At 39.3% G+C, this 18,674-nt stretch overlaps 1 protein-coding gene across 3 annotated transcripts in view; it reads right to left on the reverse strand.

Moving 5' to 3' along the window:
• phkb (phosphorylase kinase, beta) overlaps window positions 1-18,674 on the reverse strand; it is a 194,855-nt gene that overhangs the window by 19,047 nt on the left and 157,134 nt on the right. For all 3 annotated transcript variants that reach the window (XM_074666021.1, XM_074666020.1, XM_074666019.1), the window contains 7 exons: window positions 14,457-14,540; window positions 13,470-13,574; window positions 10,086-10,168; window positions 9,309-9,399; window positions 4,480-4,538; window positions 3,986-4,148; window positions 1,240-1,321 (listed from right to left, as the gene is read on the reverse strand). In XM_074666021.1, the coding sequence (XP_074522122.1) occupies window positions 1,240-1,321; window positions 3,986-4,148; window positions 4,480-4,538; window positions 9,309-9,399; window positions 10,086-10,168; window positions 13,470-13,574; window positions 14,457-14,540 (667 nt within the window). The remainder of the gene's footprint in view (window positions 1-1,239; window positions 1,322-3,985; window positions 4,149-4,479; window positions 4,539-9,308; window positions 9,400-10,085; window positions 10,169-13,469; window positions 13,575-14,456; window positions 14,541-18,674) is intronic.

Raw genomic sequence — 18,674 nt, forward strand, 5'->3', positions numbered from 1 at the left:
CACCGCCACCATTCAAAAGTGACCAAAACATCATCCAGAAAGCTCAGGAACTGAGAAGTGGTCTGTGGTCACCACCGAAGAACCACCCCTTTATTGGGGGTGTCTTGCTAATTGCCAATAATTTCTACCTGTTGTTTATTTCATTTGACACATGTGAAATTGATTGTCAATCAGTGTTGCTTCCTAAGTGGACAGTTTGATGTCACAGAAGTGTGACTGACTTGGAGTTACACTGTGTTGTTTAAGTGTTCCCTTTATTGTTTTGAGCAGTGTATAATGTTTATATCTTTGTGAAGTATCTTAAAAACAGGTGAACGCTAAAACTTTTGTTTTCTTTTTATTAAGTTAGAAAAAAGCTTTTTTTTTTATTTAAACTACCCCGGGTCTCACTTATGAAGGCAGACAAAACAAATGGTCATGTTTCTTTACGGCAGATTTTGGAGGACAGAAAGAGTGAAATGCAATTTTCAATACAACCCTGGCCACTAGTGGTGAAATCTACCTGGAAGTCAGATAGAGACGAAAAGAGGGGAGAGTTGTTGTTGTTGTTACAGCAGTAGAAAAAGAAGACAATGGTGGTTGTTGTTGTTGAAGAAGAAGAAGAAGAAGAAGAAGAAGAAGAAGAAGAAGAAGAAGAAGAAGAAGAAGAAGAAGAAGAAGAAGAAGAGAGAGTAGATTTTCATGGTTTTGCATGATATAATTCATATTAAGAGTGTTTTATGATGGAGGGTCACAAACATGCATTACCATCACAACATGGTTAAAAAAGATCACAAAGAAATGAAGTGAAATTGGAACAGACTATGGCTAGTTGTCTGTAGACCAGAGTAAACATTGGGATACAGTTTCCAAGCTGGGAGTCATCAGTGAAAAAGTTGGGTCTGAAGGACGAAGCTGAAGTTGGCTGTTTTCTGCTCCACAGGTAAAGGTGAAACCTACCGTTGGAGAATATTTCCACATCAAACAGAACATGAGCTATCAGAGGGTTAAATGGTTTTTTAATGGAGCTTTCTGCCTGTTGTTTCTCCAGCTATGAGACATGTCCCGCAGCATCAGCACCCACCGACATGATGATCAAAATAAATGATGCCATCTCCAGGATCACGTTTGATCTGCAAAGGCTTCCTTCACTCAGTGATGTGATGTTTTACTAACAGATGTGCTCATTCTAAAATCTGAATGCTCCATATTGTTAAAAATCTTCTTTCCACACACAGCACATTTAGAGTGTGTTCTTACCATCTCTGGAGAGGAAGTCTGGACCTTCTCTCCTGAGGAGGATGCTTGCAAGCTGAGCCTGACTGGCCAGGCACTCTGAGTCCTGTCAGCACACAGACAAAAACATGTGAACAGATACAAAACACAGTTTTTACAGCCAGATCTGGTGAGTCTTTCTGAAACTCCTCTGCTTTGATTTGATAATATCTTTCTAGAAAACACTGAGGCAAACTTCCTAACTCTTTGAGGAAGAGGCAGGCGGACTGGTTTGAAGTAGATTTGTGAGTCAGAGGAAAAGAAGAACAGGTAGTTGTTTGATTCATGTGTCATGTGATGTTTCTTCATGTTATTTTACCATCTGTGAACTTTAAATTTTACTTCTACATTCTGTGAAGCCAGCTAAAGATCAGAGATTTTCTGATGGTTTTGAAGGACTGATTCATGTTTGGCTGTGAGCGTCTTTCCTTCGCTGACTCCCACTGTGTCTCCTTTTGATGGCTGCAGACAGTTACGTGTCTCCTTTAGTTTGCAGTTTACGCTTTGGTTCACCTGTGACTTAGACTTATGCACTGAGTCATGACGAGCTTACCCACGCAAACACTACAATTTATGTATTCATTATAATGTATTAGAATGACATAACCAACCACATGGAGCTCTGTCCAAGGTTAAACTGTGTCTCTGTCATACAGAGATTCAACCCAGCTCAGGAGAATCCTTGAGACTGATTCTACAGGAGGTTGTTGACACAGCAGCCAACAGAGGGAGCTACATCAACTTTTCATCAAGACTTATATGGTTATCTTTTAAGTAAGGTCAATATTTAGATCTTACTCACGATTGATTCAGTAAAACACAAGTCAAGATTATTAATAAATGAATAAACAAAGATCATCGATGAACGTTTGCTCAAAGTCATATTTTTAAAATCAAATCAAATTATTCATCAAAATAATCATCAACAAGTTGTTTCTGTTGTTATCTGCAGTCCAAGCAGCCTTTGTTTTGGTGTATGAATCAGTGTTCATTTTGTTGAGGAAGACTGTGATGAAAAATATTTATCAACAAACATTTTACATGGACAAAGAAAACAGAGAAAGATTGTGAGTAAATATATATATATATATATATATATATATATATATATATATATATATATATATATATATATATATATATATATATATATATATATATATATATATATATATATATATATGTGTGTGTGTGTACCTGTTCAAAATCTATGCAAAAGCAAGAAGGGGGAGTGTGACAAAAAATTAAAAACAAAATCAAAATAAATTGTTTATCACCTGATCAGAAGTTCAAGACCACAGGCAACCACAGCCAAAATCTGCTCAAAATTTCACTGTCTGTCAGGCATTCACCCATTCATGTCCTCCTGATGGCTAAAGCTACGACTCTGTCTCTTCTTGAGACTTGGTCGGATCGTCAAGCTGCATAAGCAAGGCCTCTCACAGTCATTGCTGCTGATGTTGGACGCAGTAAGAAAGTCATTCTACATTTTTTGAAAGATCCTGAGCATCATGGAACAAAAAAGTCAAATTACACCTGCCCTGAGCCAGAGGATCTGATTGACCGACTGTCAAGACACAGGGCGGTCCTTGACCCAAATTAAGGCCCCTACTGGTGCAGACTGCAGCGCTATAACCATCAGACGGCTCTCAGTACTGAGCTGCAGCACTCTGTGCATCAGAAGGGTTTCAAAAACAAAGAACAAATTCAAAAACCTCGTCTCCTTCAGCGCCACAAAACTGCCAGTTTAGACTTTGTCAGGGAGCATCAAACGTGGGACACTGAAAGGTGGAAAAAAGTTTTATTCTCTGATGAGAAAAAATTAACCTTGACGGTCCAGATGGCTCCAATGTTACTGGCATGACAAGGAGATCCCACCTGAGATGTTTTCTCCCCGGCACAGTGGAGGGGGGTCCATCATGATCTGGGGCTTTTTCATTCAGTGAACACTGGAGCTTCAGGTGGTGCAGGGTGGTCAAACAGCGGCTGGTTACGTGCAGATGTTGCAGCGAGCATCCCTCGCGGGGAGTTTATAAAAATGGCTGTCAGTTCCAGACAGTTTATACTCTTCTTGAAGCCATCTTCACCACTTGGAGCAATGTTCCCAAAAGCTTCCTGGAAACGCTCGCATCAAGCATGCCCAAACAAATTTTTGAAGTGATTAACAAGAACTGTGGAGCTACTCGTTAATGAGTCCTACTGAGAAAAACTTTTCTTCTGGTTGGACGAGTTTTTTTGTAATTTTTTTAGCTTTGGTCTTAAACTTTTGATCCGCTGATAAACAGCCTATTTCAGTTTACTTGTTGTTTTCAATAAATTACTTTTTCAAAGTGTTTTTTAGTCAAACTCAAGCCAATCATCTTTTTCCATTACTTCTTGAACCTCATTAGGTAAAAGAAGGTGTAGCTGTGTTATAATTCAACAAACTTAGGAACAGAAAAACTCCCACATACATATTTAGGGATACTGATCCATGGAAGAAGAAAAAATGCAGCAGCCTGTGAACTTTTACCAGAACTGGACGACTTCCTGTTCATCATTCAGGTTGAGAATTCTTATCCTAAACTTCTGCTGAGTATCAAAAGTCATGTTTGCTCCGAGTATTACACTTTCATCAGCACAAACACTGCCTGTCAGATTTATCAGCTGGTTAAATCTAAATACATTTCTGCCAACACAGTAATTTAACATGTTTTATTGGTTGCTGCTCCTTTTAAATGAAATAACTCACATGGAACTTCTGGATGATCTCATGGGTGGGTTTGTGCAGCCACTCCTCCACGCTGATCTCAGGCTGCTGCTCCAGGTCCGAGGCGTTAGGAGTACTCGTCTGTCTCTTCACCTTCGAGTGCTTTGGCAGCTCCAGCTCCTCAAAACTCTTAAACTCTGGGATCCTACACACACAAATGAACTTTTAATTCCTCTTTGTAAGTTGTTTCCACTTAAGCATTAAAAAAAACTAATACACAGGAATGAAACATTCTGCAATTTTCTATTTTTACCTGAAACTTATTTCTGTGTCTTGAAAACACGAACATTAATAATCAATACTCTGTCAGTTTAACTGCAGAGGCATTAATAAAAGTAATCATGCATGTGAAATATGAAGCTGTCGACTGTAAATTGTAAATTTTTCTTGAGTTTTTGGAAATGTTCTGCCAAGAGTCAGAGCAACTGGAGCACAGGCCTCTTCCAAACCAAGCATAGAGTATAGGACACTCTTACTCGGCCTCGTTGACACGCAGGAAGTCCAGCTGCTCCACCACCGCTCCAGATATCAGGGTCTAACAGGTAGAGGAGAAAAACAATACACAGTGAATGTTTTATGAAATAAGTTTTGATCAAGGCTGTAATACACCTGAGATTCAACATTAGGATAGGTGTAAAGAGGGAATCTTGTTGTTCATGAAAGAACCAGCTCCAGAGGAGAAGAGGAGAAGAGGAAGCAGAGCTGAATAATCCTCATGAGGAGTTGTTTTTAGGATGACTGAGTTTACAAAATAAGCATTTGAATTGTGCACTGCATAACAAAAAACTCCTGGAGCAGACAGAGGTGAAACAAGTTCACCATTCTACATTTTACAAAATGTGTACAGGAGAGGTAACAAGTGAGTTTCCAACAGAGTAAAAACAAAAGTTTGAGTCTGTTAAGAGCGTAACAGTGTAGGAGGAAAGAGCGCAGTTCAATACCACTTGCTCCTGTGGTCTAAATGTGATATTAGCCATTCTAACTGAAGTCAGCTGCAAAACAAAAATATGAGACGTAGGAGAGGAGCGATCCTGCTCCCCATAACAATGAGATGATGAAGAGGAGAAGTGTTTCAAAGCTGGAGGAGTCAGCTGTGAAGTGAATAGCAAACAGGGCAAAGGGAAGGAGGATCTTTAAGAGGAGAAGGGTTGGTATGAAGAAGTCTCTGGTGAAAACCACAAACACTGAGAGAGAAGTTCGGCTTGGAAGAGCTGTCATAAGTTTGACAAAGCAGTTAGTTAAAGTTACCAAAGCAGGAATACTTGGAGTTCCTGCCAGAGTTTATTTCTCTGCTTTTTACCGCAGTGAGGAGAGGCTGTTGTAAGAATTATGACACTTTAACCAAAAGACCTGCTGCGCTGAGAAAGGCTGTGTGTAAGAAACTGTTTGTGGTTAATTGTACTCTGAAATTACAAAGAAGCCCAGCACTTAAAAGGATAACTGGGCCTAGTTACAACTAACTAAAGACATTTTTTCACTTGTTAAGAGGGCATCTCTATTCACATGTCGAAGTTAAATTCAGTGCTGACCTGCCTTTTTGCTCTGTTTTGGTCTCCACCTGCTCCAAAGGAAACCCAAAGTAAACCCCTCAGAGAACTATTGTTATTTGGAAAGTTAATTAATGTGTTCTACCCATAGCCTGTAAACTATGTGGACATCATCCTTGTGACTTCAACCACATCTTTCTCATACAGAGTTTTGAAGCCAGTTGTCGTTGGAGCCATATTGGAAATGCTGAACTCAGAGTAGCTTCTTTAAAGTTCAGATGAAGTGAAGAGGTGGGACTTTATCCCTATTTTTTCTGGGCTTTGTATTTTAAGACCATGGGTTATGACTTTATTTAACTCTCTCTTTAACAGCTGTCATCTTATGTTTAATTTTTCCATTTGAAAACTATCACTGATTTGAATCAGCCTGCCTTTTTTACCAACACTATGGGCCGGATCCTCTATGGTCCCAAATAAAGAACTGTAAAATTGCATGTGCAACCAAAAAATTGATTTAAAAAGTAGTGGGCCTATTGGGTGATCTACTATGATTGCATGCACAATTGATAACTGAAAGATTCTCTTTCGTGTCCTTTTTATATAAATGCATCTCTGCCTCTTTTCCACCACAATGACCACAGGTGTTGGTGTGAAACACTGTGCCAGTTTGTACCTGCCTTTGAAACATGCTAAATATAAATGCAAAACACCCACCACAAACACTTTCAGGTTTGATGAATCACTTTGCTGGTGTTGAATGATTACATTTGCATCTTGTCCTTCCAGAATTTTACTTGTTTGATCAGCATATATTCTGCATATTCATGGAGGCAAACACGCTAAATGGACTGCACATGCTATTTGCTCATTTGACAGACGCAATCTGAAGTGTACCTGGTTAGTACATCAGCTTTGGGCATGCTGTATCAAGTTTGCATGTATTTTTATACACACAAACCTTTAGTAGATCAGTCCTATTGTATTTTTATGTCGTTCAAGCTTTACAGGCTGTCAGTACCCATCTCAAAATCTTAATCGAAATATAATATAAACGGTAATTTCCTTCTTTTAGCTGAAGCATGAATGCTGAAATCTAAAATGTTCACAATTTAAACAATATTTACACATGTGCTTCAATGTGGCTTTATCAGAGTTAGCCCTCAAAAACATTCGGGCTAATAGTTGACACTACCTGTCATCACATGTAGACGCTCTGTATATTCTCATCTCTTTTTAGTTTTACACTATTTGGTTGATTTTCTTGGTACTATGTAACAGAGCAGTACAATAATACTCCTGAAAATAATGCTGACTTAAGTAGTCTGGTTTCATAATATCCAGAATATTTACTCTGCTTGTTTCTTTCACGCCCTCATGCCACAAATACAGAATTATCCTGAATCATAACTGGATTAACTTCTGTGTGCAAACATCCACTGTCTAATAAGTTTCACTTCAATCTTCTCAGCAGGCTGAAGGATACATTAGAGGGCCTGACCTCCAGTCTATTAATTCTTCACTGAATTTATCATGTTCCCACAAAGTCATTTCAATTTAAATTTAACAAGCCAAATGAAACTTTGAGCAACAGTTTCCAGCTCTTTTACAGACCATCTGCATTCACTGCAGTTCAGGCTGGTCCAGGCAAACAAAAATAGCGCTCCTTACAGATTAAACCAAGCTCTGCAACGTCAAAACACATTAAACAAGGGTGCTGACATCAAAACAAGAGGCACCTCAAATCACAGACAGAGGTTTTTCCCCAAAGAGAAAGATAGATGTGTTTTTCTTAAATACCAGAAAAGTAAATCATTTATAACATCACAAAAAATACCTCTATCCCTAGTACTCATCCTTTGTAAAAACAAAACAAAAACAACAATAGCAAAAACATCTTATCTAAATAAAAAAAAAAAAAACAATTTTTACAATTTTAGTCATGAGAATCAGTGTTAGCACAATATTAAGACTGACACAGTTTAATGCTTCTTCACAGTAAAATGTGAGACTGAGCCCTTTTACACAGCAATACAAGTTAAAACAACAACAACAAAGAACATAGTCAACAGACGACAGTCTGATTTTAATTTTGCACGCCATAAAATCATTCATTAGGTTTTTATATGTATTTATTTATTTTTTACCGGCTTGATCAAATACTTTATTTTAAGTAATCAAAACACCACAACATAAAACTGTAATTTTGGATTTTCAAATTTATGTATTTGTTTAAAGAGGGGGTATTTTGCCTTTTCCCATGCTTTAAACATTAACATAAAGTAAGGATGCAGGATGTTCATACTAAATGTCTGCTGGTTTTCAAATTGCTACAAAGTCACATGTTAAAGCAATCCCTGCCCATAAACTGTAAAATGGTTGAGAGAGTGTGCTGGATAAAATGCGCTCCCATTCAAAGTATTCACCTAACGTAACGGTAACTCTATCACCTCAGGACAAAAAAATTTCCCACAGAATTTGCCTCATTGAATGAATCTATTAATGTCCAATCAGGTTTGAGAGCAAACAACGGGGGTGTGGATTTTGTTTCTGTGAGTGCTAGACTGCTCAAGATTGGCAGTTACCCACACCGGTATACTATCAAGGATAAATCTATTCACATTCTCAAATGAAGAGGTTGTAAACAAATGTGTGAATTCCTGTGTGCAAAACCTGCAACACAAAAATAACTGATGTAGAAGTGACAACTTCAAACTTTGTTCTGCACCTAAGGTTGCACAAGCAGCTGTAATTATACCAAAGGATACCTGTTGTGTATTTATTGGACATTGTTTTTGTGGGTTTGCGGCCTGGGAGGGTTGGGGGGTGGAAATGGGCAAGGGCTGCTTTTTTAATCATGTAAAGCACTTTGTGCTACATTTGTAATGTATGAAAAGTGCGTTATAAATAAAATTTGATTTGATTTGATTTGTTGTGATGCTTTGGCTAGCTTTAGCTTAGCACCCATTTTATGCAACAGTACATATTACTGTCAAGTCATTACAGTTGTAGCAGCGTGTGTCTCTCTGAGTCTTAACTATGATGGTTTTATTTGAAAAATAAAAGAATTCAAAATGCATTAATTTTATCTGTTAAATTGAATCAATTGTTACATTATTAAAATGGCATTGTATTTGGTAAAAGTACTCGTGAATTTTAAGGACTGAAAAATTCCAGGCCTGTGACTTGGACTTGACTCGACCTCTCCTGTCTTTACTTGAGACTTGACTTGAGACTTGCAAAGCAATGAGTTGCTCCCACCTCTAAAAGTTACATAGAATCTTTAAGAAACCTCAGTGGCTAACGTACGTCTCAACACCAGTTGTCCAGCTGTCAGGTTTTCAAAACAACATTTCCACCTGCTCACCATGGATTACCCTCCACATAACAAGTAGTTATTAAACACCATATCTTTCAGGGCTGTTATATAGATGTGTTAATAAAATATTGAAGGGTATTTTCTTCTGGTTCAGTGAGCAGTTTATTATTCCAGCCATCTCAGCACATCTGTCTCACCTGATTACAGGTGATGCTTTCAGCTGCCGGGGGAAATTTAAAGGTAACAAAATGCTCGAGTCACTGCACCATGTTGTGAAATGTAAACAAATTCTGTATTATTTAAAGGTCTTTGAGGTACCTTGTGTTTTTCTTTGTTGGTGTCTTTGTTATTTTTTGACTCCAGAATCCCCAAAGATCTCAAACATTTTTAATCTCTCTTTAATAAATTTACGTAAGTAAAGTGAACCAGGGATGGGTGTTTGTTTTTGATTATCAGCATCAAGACAGGAAAGGAAACATCCTTTTCAGTTGGCGCCACAAACCTGAAGCCTGTCCACGTGAACTTTGACCCCTCCGATGTTGCCTTTCTTGAAGGAGGCCAACATGTCCAGGACTGGGTTGAAGCGGCTCCCCCTGACAAACAGAGGAGCACATGCTTCAGTTTCCATTTCTCCAACAGCACAGAGCACAGAGGAGGGAGAGTCAACATTTTGTGCTCAGTATTTTTAATAACATTTGATCAGACTCATTATCCGGGAGAAATCCCAGTGTTCTGAATGATTCAGCACATTTCAAACACACCAATGCTGCTTTAACCAGCCTGCTGTCGCCTTTTATTTAGGTCTTCATCCCAATCGATGGAAAACTAATGACTATTGAGCTGCATTATGTGAGTCCATTGACTCATATCCAACGTGCAGCCTGGTTATTTAGGTGCTGTAGCATATTTCACATACGACTTGCTGAATAATGGTTAATACTGCTGTAATCAGCCCACCAGTCAGGCTATAGTGATACAGATGAGAAACATTATCAGCCAATCAGAGAGCAAATACAGTCACACCTTCAGGGACAAAGATGAACGATACAGGGAGAGGAGAGGAGATGGAGAGGGAGGTGTGGAGAAATGTGGGATTAGAAAAATGACCTAAACTGCATTGTGACTGTCAGGACGTTTTATTCATGCTTCAGTCTGTATCTGACGGGAAAATAGAGATAGAGGATGATGCATGAAGAGATAGGCAGAGGAGAAAGCTATCAGAGGACAGAAATATATAAATAAAACATATAAAAGAGCTATTATGGAGAGTGTGAATTACTTGATGTTATCCTCGCGTATGAGGACCAGGAAGAGAGGACGTCCCTGCATCTTCCAGCACTGTTTGATGAACTGCAGGGCATTCTGCAAACACACACACACACACAGGGACACACACAGAGAGAAGCACGACACAGCACGTCAGTGTAGCACGATGTGGCACGATGCTGGTTTAATCATCCTTTCAGCTTGGAGAGTTTGTTTTGGCAGAAACCACATCAGAGCTCCTCAGCTGTCACAGCCGTCAGTCTGAATAAAGTTTGAACAAAGAGGATCTGTTTGTTTTCTGAGTACAGCTGAAACGTTTCTTTGACTGTGAATACTACAGTTACTGTATATTTGTTTTACACCGAGTGATTGCTTTCAAAATCTATTATTTCTCTAGTTTGACTGTGCTCAGCTGAAGCTTTGCTATTTTTTTCTCAAATTGGCATCTGGATCAAAAAGAGTCCAACTTCATCAAAGAGGGTCATCAAAGAGGAAGAGCTGGCCTCTGTTTCCCTGTTTATCACTGATGCTACCACCAACACTTCTTCATTATTTTGTGGGACAGCATTAAATTCCCCATAAAGCTGGTCTTACTTTTGTTTTGTTCCTTCTTTTAACTTTGGTAAAATTCGACCAAACTTTAGACCTAACAAAAAAAAATCTTCTGTGTGTAGCTTAATACCTGTTGTAAAGAAATGAAGTTTTATTCAAAATCTTTATTGAACATTGAATAAGTGTAAGTGTATTCAAGGGACAGGACATGACTTGACTACAGATTAAACTGTAGTCACAGGACACAGTGTGACTTCATAGCAGAATAGATAAGCCCAGAGGTTATTAATTCCTGGGTTTTGACAAAGTGAAAGCTCTTCCTTCCTTGAGAAAAAAAAATCCTCTCCTTAGACGGCAGATAGAATATGACTCTGTTCTGTCATTTTTCTGTGAAATGAACCCATTCACACCAACCAGGTAGCTCCTGTTTCTTCACAAATGTCAGACTGCTCTGCAGCAGACCAGATAAGCTGTATGTGTTAGAGATTAAAGCTGATGAGAAAGGATATTAGGTTGTTTCCTTTGAGTTTATTCGTTTACTGACAACAGATAATAATGGGTATTATCTATTTTATTCAATGAAAAAAAGAAAAATATATATATTTAACTGAGAAAACAAACGTTTTCCAACCAGTAATTACTCTGATTTTCATTTGTCACCTGAAGGTTTGGCTAATGCTTGAAAGTATCAGTCACATCTCTCCTCCGCTGCCTGGAGACCCTAGTAAACAGAACTGAGGTACAACTGGATAAAAAGGGATATTTAAATCACTCTGTCCATTTCTACAGCACCAATTCATAGAAAACATGATCTAAAGATACTTTCCAAAGGAGCAGCTGCACTGTTATTTTTTCTTTGGGTTATATAAGAGATCCAACATTGACCCATTATGAGCAGATAATTCGGCTGGCGATACACGTTTTGGTCATAGACCTTTTTCAAGCAAATGTTTGAAGGTCTATGATTGAAATGTCTCAATAATGAAAAAAAAAAATTCTGGAAATTGGCCAGTGTGCTGGAACTTTCTCCTGATAAATTTGGACTTTATTGTCTTTATCCATTGCAACTGCCTGAGGAGTAGATATGTGTAGATCTTTGCACTTTTTGATGGTTCTAAATACTACTTTTCCAGATTTTCTTAGGTGAGTTATGAGGGTAATTTAACTTTAAAATGACTATGAGGAGGATCTGTTTGACTGCAGGGATTCTAATTGTCCCTTGGGCCCCATTTCCACTATGCGATTCAGTTCGGTTTGTCTCTGTCGCACTGTGTCACGCTTAGGGATGGGTACCGAAGTAGGTACTTTGATAAATACCGACCAAATTCTGTCAAAAGTACCAGGTATCAATTCACTTAGAATCAAAAGGTAACATGTTTTGGTACCTAAATGCATCCTTGTGACTGTGAGGGAGTGGAAGAGTAGGTGATTTTCCATGTCGGACATGAACACAGCATTGCAAGTTTATATATTGAAGGATAAATATGTTTCATTAAAAAAACATTTTATTATTGAAAAAAAATGATATTTTTTACCACATAAACATAAAACAAGCAAAGAAAAAATGAGAAAGCTTCAGGTGGCGTATAATGATGCCTTTTGCATTTTCTTAAACATCCTAGATGGACTAGTACAAGTGAGATGTTTGTAACAAATAATGTGCCCACCTTTCATGCTGTGTTAAGGAACTTCATGTATAAATTCATGTGTAGACTGATGAAGTTGGACAATGCGCTGGTTATGGCTGTAACTGATATCACTCAGAGTGACACTATACCTCCTGCTTATGGGCACACTGGAGGAAATGTCTATATGTTTTTTAACTGTTTTTACCTTCTGATTTCTTTGTTGTCTGTCACTACTATGGACCTATCAGAGTCTGAAATAAAGTCTATTGATTGATTGATTGATTGATTGATAAAAAAGTACTGAAAATTGGTACCGTTGAGGACCGGTACTGATTGGCAGGTACTGGGTATTGGTATCGTATCATTTCAAATGTGAAAGGTACCTATCCCCAGTCACGCTACTATGGCATCACGGTATTATTTAACTGATGCAACTGTCAGCATCAGGCTTACACGCCACCTACCACGAGGGGGCACAGCTGGCTGTGGAAACACAAACAGGACCAGGCTTAACCGATCCAACCCGTACTAAACCATACTGATCAAAACTGAACTGCTTGGTGGAAACAGGGCTTTATTGACACTCGCATTGTCATGAAGACACGATTCTCACCAAGGCGTATGTTTGTTTTGGAAATGAATGGAGATCAGATCCTCTTTTTAAGACTACTGTAACAGATTGTTCTATCAGTCTATGTGCATCACCTATGCCATTTGCTTTTTGAGTGAAGTGTTCCTTATGAGTTGACATAGCAGCCGTAAAGCGTTTGTTGTTGTTGTAAACCTGTTCTTTTTGTGTACAACAATTTTTGCTGGATACAACAAGACAAGGTAAGGTATTTATCAACAGTTATGTAGCGCTACGGTTTGAAATGTGACAACAAGCAAACTTTGTACTGTAGTTTAGCCTGCTATATGTAGCGCCACTGGCAGCCTGGTGCTCTGTGACATGTTCATACATCCAGGTATTTTATTGACTTCATTGCTTACAATAGGAAAAAATGAAGGTATGTTGTTCAGCATAAAGTTCGAGAAGCTTCAGCTGTTAGCTTGCTGCTTTGGTACCATTGTAGTTAAAGGGGACTGTTAAACTGGAGCAATAAAGTCTGTCATCTTGAATTAGAGAGCACAATCAGAATCAAGTTTTCACCCAGGCCACAGTATAAATCTCAGTAATTAAAGCTACGCTTAGCGCCATCAGCGTGACCCTGACTTACCTTTATGTCATCAATCAGCAGCATAACATCCTGGGACAGGTAGAAGTCACTCAGATCAAACACTATTGGGTAGCACACCACTGTCTTGCCCAGGATGCGATAAATCTGGAGGGACACACACACACACACAGATTGCATTAGAAGACGGATGGCTCACAAGAAACCACGTATACATATTTTGCAGTGTCTAAAACAAGTCATCAATCCTGAGAAAGAGAATACACAGAGGCTACACCACCACTGCTGATAACACACATATACACAGGAAGCACACACAAGAGGTCCAAATACCTCTTTCACACAGAGGAGTAGTCAAAGGGGCAAACACACACACTCTAGCAGACACACTTATGACTATAATGTCCTCTGGCAGTCTGCCATCTTTTCCATAAACGCTCCATTATAATATTGTCTTTGCAATGCGTCGGGAGCCCTGATTCATTTGTTTGGCAACGTCTTTGTTTGAGGAAGCGGCTACAGCTTAACTTATTCTGTCGTGCTATGACCTTCATTTGAGAGACACTGCAAACATCAGAAAGATACTCTCTCTCACACACACACACACATACACACAGAGGGAACTTTAGAAACACACACTTCCTCAGCCACAGAGTGCGCACCCACGCGGACACACACAGATTGCCTGGAAGCAGCTTAGCATATTAAAATGCAATAAGTCCTGCGAATAAGCAAAATCTATTCAGCATTCACTGATGCACACTGTGTGTCTGAAAGAGGGAAAGTCTTGGAAGTGAGTATTTTCAGTTTCAGTGCTAACTTTCTGAGCTGCTGTCTTCATCTCACAGCTCAGAGAATTTATGCAGATCAATATGTGTGTGTGTGTGTGTGTGCGTGTATGTGCGTTGGGGGGGTGTTCGTGATCAGGCATGATATATGTAGCAGGTCACATGGGGCACAAACACAGCTTACGAGCCAGCGTCATGCAGCAGACTTACATGTGTGTAGGTGTATTTTGAATGTGTTTACCTTGCAGGTCCCAATGCAGCCCACTGGTCTCTCTGGACGCCCACTCAGCCCCAGCTTCTCATTGATCGCCAGGAAACGGTACGCCTGCAGAGAGGTCACAGCATTACATTGTTATTCTTTCTGTTCCCAGAGAAAACTGCAATCTACATCTTTATCAGAGCACTTCCTGTGATGGTATCAGCACTGCTTTGAGATTAAAAACAGCGCATTTGATTTGAAATGTCACGCCTCACAGCGCCACTCCAAATCCTAATGAAAGTGTGACTCCATCATCCGTCGGTCACACTGAGACATTTGTGTTCCTGCAATTCATAAGCTGAAATTGCCTCCATATGGCAACACCTCCTACTGATATTAGCTGTGTGTAAAGTTACGAGACGTGTTGATAATAATGAAAGGTCCCTGTGCTGCCATCAGCGAACGTGCTTAGTGGACCAAAGCACACCCAAGGGCCCTGGAGCTGATAACACTGCTGTACTGTCACACAGAGACCCATAAAGAGAGACACTGATACCTAGCTGAGCTCTCATTAGGATGAATAAACAACAGCATGCTGTTTGGTGTTTTCTATGACAGACACTTAGCATAAACGTTAAAAACCCTTGTTTTTATTGCTACCTGTTGTGCTCCCTGTGCTGGCATGCCTGATATGGAGTGAACCAGAGTGAAAGTGGAAGATTTACTGACATATGATGAATGATTTCAGACAAGATTTTCCTGTGGGAAAAAATACAGTTTCAACTTGCTGACCGTGTTGGTTAAAATGTAAAACTGTTGCTCACAGATTTGTTAAGGTGAAGCTCGCTCTGTGTTTATCACTGTTGTTGGTTTTCTCTTTAAGAGGTCACACTTGGAGCAGAAGAGAAGAAACAGTTGGCATTGAACTAGCCTGCTTTCCTCAGAGAGCATGACTGAGATTTTAAAATTGATCTTTAGTTTGTATCAGGGGGAAACCTGGTGTTGACATCCAAGACCTGGTTTCAAATTGGTTTAAGCTGCCAAAACTGTCAGTATCTGTCAAGTTTATTTAGATTACTCCATATTTTCTGTTTTTATTTTGCTAATCCTTTTTTCTCATCTTTTTCAGTTCCTGTCTACCTGCTTTCCCTCACTGGTGATCACCTGGCCCCTCCCTGATGTGTTGCACCTGTGTCTTGTTAAGCTCACTCCTTTCCTTCTTAAACTCTGGGGTTCCCTCACTTCTCTGCCAGATTATCACTACTCACCTCAGACACATCCAGCCTGTTTCTTCTAGTTGCTCCTGGTGTTTTGACCCTTTTTGCCCGATCCTTTTTACCTGATTTTTTGCCTGCTGGATTTGTACCTTTGCCTTTGCTGTTTGCTTTCCTGTGTACCGAACCAATTCCTTGATTAAAATATTTTTGAACATTCTGACTTTCCCTGCTTTGGAATCCTTCCTCTGTGCCTGACAAAAACAGAGTTATAGGATTCGCCATGAGCGTTGTTAGACCCCTTTTTAGGGGTGCTGAAGCAACCTCAAAACTTCTCCCAGAACCCTTAAAAAAAGTTGTGAGACCAACCAATTTTTTTTTTTAATTCACCAGATATTTTGTTACCATACCAATTTAAAGCAAAGTAAATGAACAAAAGTTTAAATTAGACATTTGTCTTAGTTCATGAGGGAAAAAAAGGTATCTGGGTAAGGTTGATCACAGTATTACAATAACTAGTACATTCATCTTTAATCTTTAAGAATGTATTCTCCTAAACTTCCTCTTAACAGGAAAAATAAATCATACCCATAATGATAAAAGTACATGTATAAACCCAAAGTATAGCTTCTTCCATTGTCTTCAGTACTGTATAGTGTAGAACAAAAATTATTGAGTAAGTTGTTCTATTGTAAATAGAAATTTCATTTTTTTTGTGTTTAATTATATATTTGTTATTTTTCCAACAGCTTTAGCAATATAAACACAACATAAATGGTGATACATCCCAACCATTAACCCACCCACCCCAGATGGCAGTGTACAGGGAGCAAAAGTACAAGCAGACAAGGGCACCTAGTCCCTTAAATTAGTTAAATAAATAACAAACCAAGTAGAAGAAACAAAAAATATGTTTATAAATAAAAATATAAATAAAAAATGAATAAATGCATAACTCATAACAAAAATCTATAAAAAATAATGATAACAAAAATAAAATAATAATAATGAAAATAGCAAAATATCATATAGAATAGAATAGAATAGAATAGAAAATACTTTATTTATCCCCGAGGGGAAATTCAGGAGTCACCGCAGCATTTAAGAAAACAAAAGTAAGAAAGAGTATAGAAAGTGCAAAAAAAAGTCCATGAGAAATTAGATGACGACATCCCGTCCACCACTCGTCCACCACTCTCCAGCCCAGCCAGTCTCCACCTCCACAGGGTCCAGGACTGAGCCTCCCCAGCAGTCTGTTCAGTCTCTGTCTCCTGGATCCTGTCTGCTCACAGCAGGTGAAGCTCCTCTAATGTGGGGCCTGCGTCCGATGTCAGCTCCGTCAGCCACGTCCATGAACAGCACGATGCCGCTGGGTTAGCACAGCTAGCTTGTCCATCCCCCGGAGCAAGATCCCACGTTCCCAACAACGATGAATGGAAGGACAGGTCCACGTTGTCACCTCCCAGCTCACATCCGAGAACCGGCACGTCATCCTCACCTCCTCCTCCTCAGCTCGAGGGAAATCATCAAGCCCTACACTAGTTAGCATTGACATGCTACAGGCTGCTAACAGCTAATTTTGCATGTAAACAATGCAGCCATGGTTACATGTAGGATCTCCAGACAAGCACAGGAGAAAAGTAGTAAAAAATACCGCCGAAGCCACAAAAAGTTTGGTGTCCGTGACCGACAATGAACCATACAAAGTGATGATCCACTCCAAATACAAAGATGACGAAAAAGAGACAAAAAAATTACAAGAAACGGACAAAGACGAGAGAGCTGCTGCAACAGGCAGCTACTTGGGTAGCGCCTAGCAACGCTATATATAGAGTATTCTATATTTTGCGAGCTGTTGTCCCATGCTGCCGTATGGTGAAGAGGTGAGTTTATTACTACTGTCTACTACTCTGACATAGTTTCTCTTTTGGTGCCAGTTACAAACTTTGTGAGCATGAAATGTACTGACCAATTATTGGAGTGCTTCTTTTTTAACTTTCATGCAAACTTTTCTGAAGTTGAACAGCTCATTATTCATTAAACTTAATGTCAGATTGATATTGCGTCTAATATTTGGGTAAATCACCACACTCTTTACCTAAAAACCGCCTCTAATCTCATTTTCACAACAAGAATTGCTTCCGATTAGAGGTTGAAGGAGGCTCATTCATCAAATTCCTCTACTTGGTCGTTTCTTAATCTGTTCACACTCTGTTGACCAGCCTCTGAGCACATCCACAACAGAAATACTGTAGTTTAATCACGTCAGAAGTCTCAGGACTCCGCCTGGCCTGGTACTCTCAAGGTGAAAACCCTGAGTCAAGTCTGATCTGGAGTATAAAGCAACTTTATGAGCTGAGAAATGTTAACATCAGCAGTGCAGGATGTCCAGAGTACACAGGAAAAGATGGGGTTTGATATTAATGCTCAGCTCACTCAAAGTTGGCTGAGAAAGATGTGCTTGGACTAGCTGAGGTCAAGTTTCTCACTTAATTGGCAGACTGTGATGCGGTGGTGTCAGAGATGCCAGAGAAAGTATCACTTATACAGGTTCGGTTTAGCTTTTTGCTGCTTAATCAGCTCAAACATGAAGACAAGATCTCACCAAAGTTATTAGCTGTAATACCACCAAGAAGACTGTGAGGACTCTTGGCCCAGAAACTTTTCAAGTATGAAAAGGTTACTGAGTTTCAACATGGTCTAAATCCTCATGAAGAGCTGACAAATTACTGAGGTGAGTTAACTATCAGATGGGCCTGTTTTTCTTTGAAATATGTGACAAAAGAGGGATCGACTTCTACTTTGGGCTTAATTCATTATACTTTGTGGCTGCATTTATCCACAACAGTAAACTGTGCCTTGATCAAAGAACTGAATTATCTAATTTACCAGAGTTGTCATCCACCTGAAAGACTGCAGGTCAGAAACCTCTTTCTAACCTTATTCTTCCCATTCATGGGTAGGATTTTTAAAGTAATGTAGGAGGTGGAGTGTTGAGCTGGGAGGGGCTGTTACCTGAGTGAGGCGTGGCCATCAGGTGGCATGA

The sequence above is a fragment of the Halichoeres trimaculatus genome, unplaced genomic scaffold, assembly GCF_033239565.1.
Source record: "Halichoeres trimaculatus isolate MK-OKI-2021-1 unplaced genomic scaffold, fHalTri1.1 fHalTri1_scaffold_3, whole genome shotgun sequence".
Classification (NCBI taxonomy): Eukaryota; Metazoa; Chordata; class Actinopteri; order Labriformes; family Labridae; genus Halichoeres; species Halichoeres trimaculatus.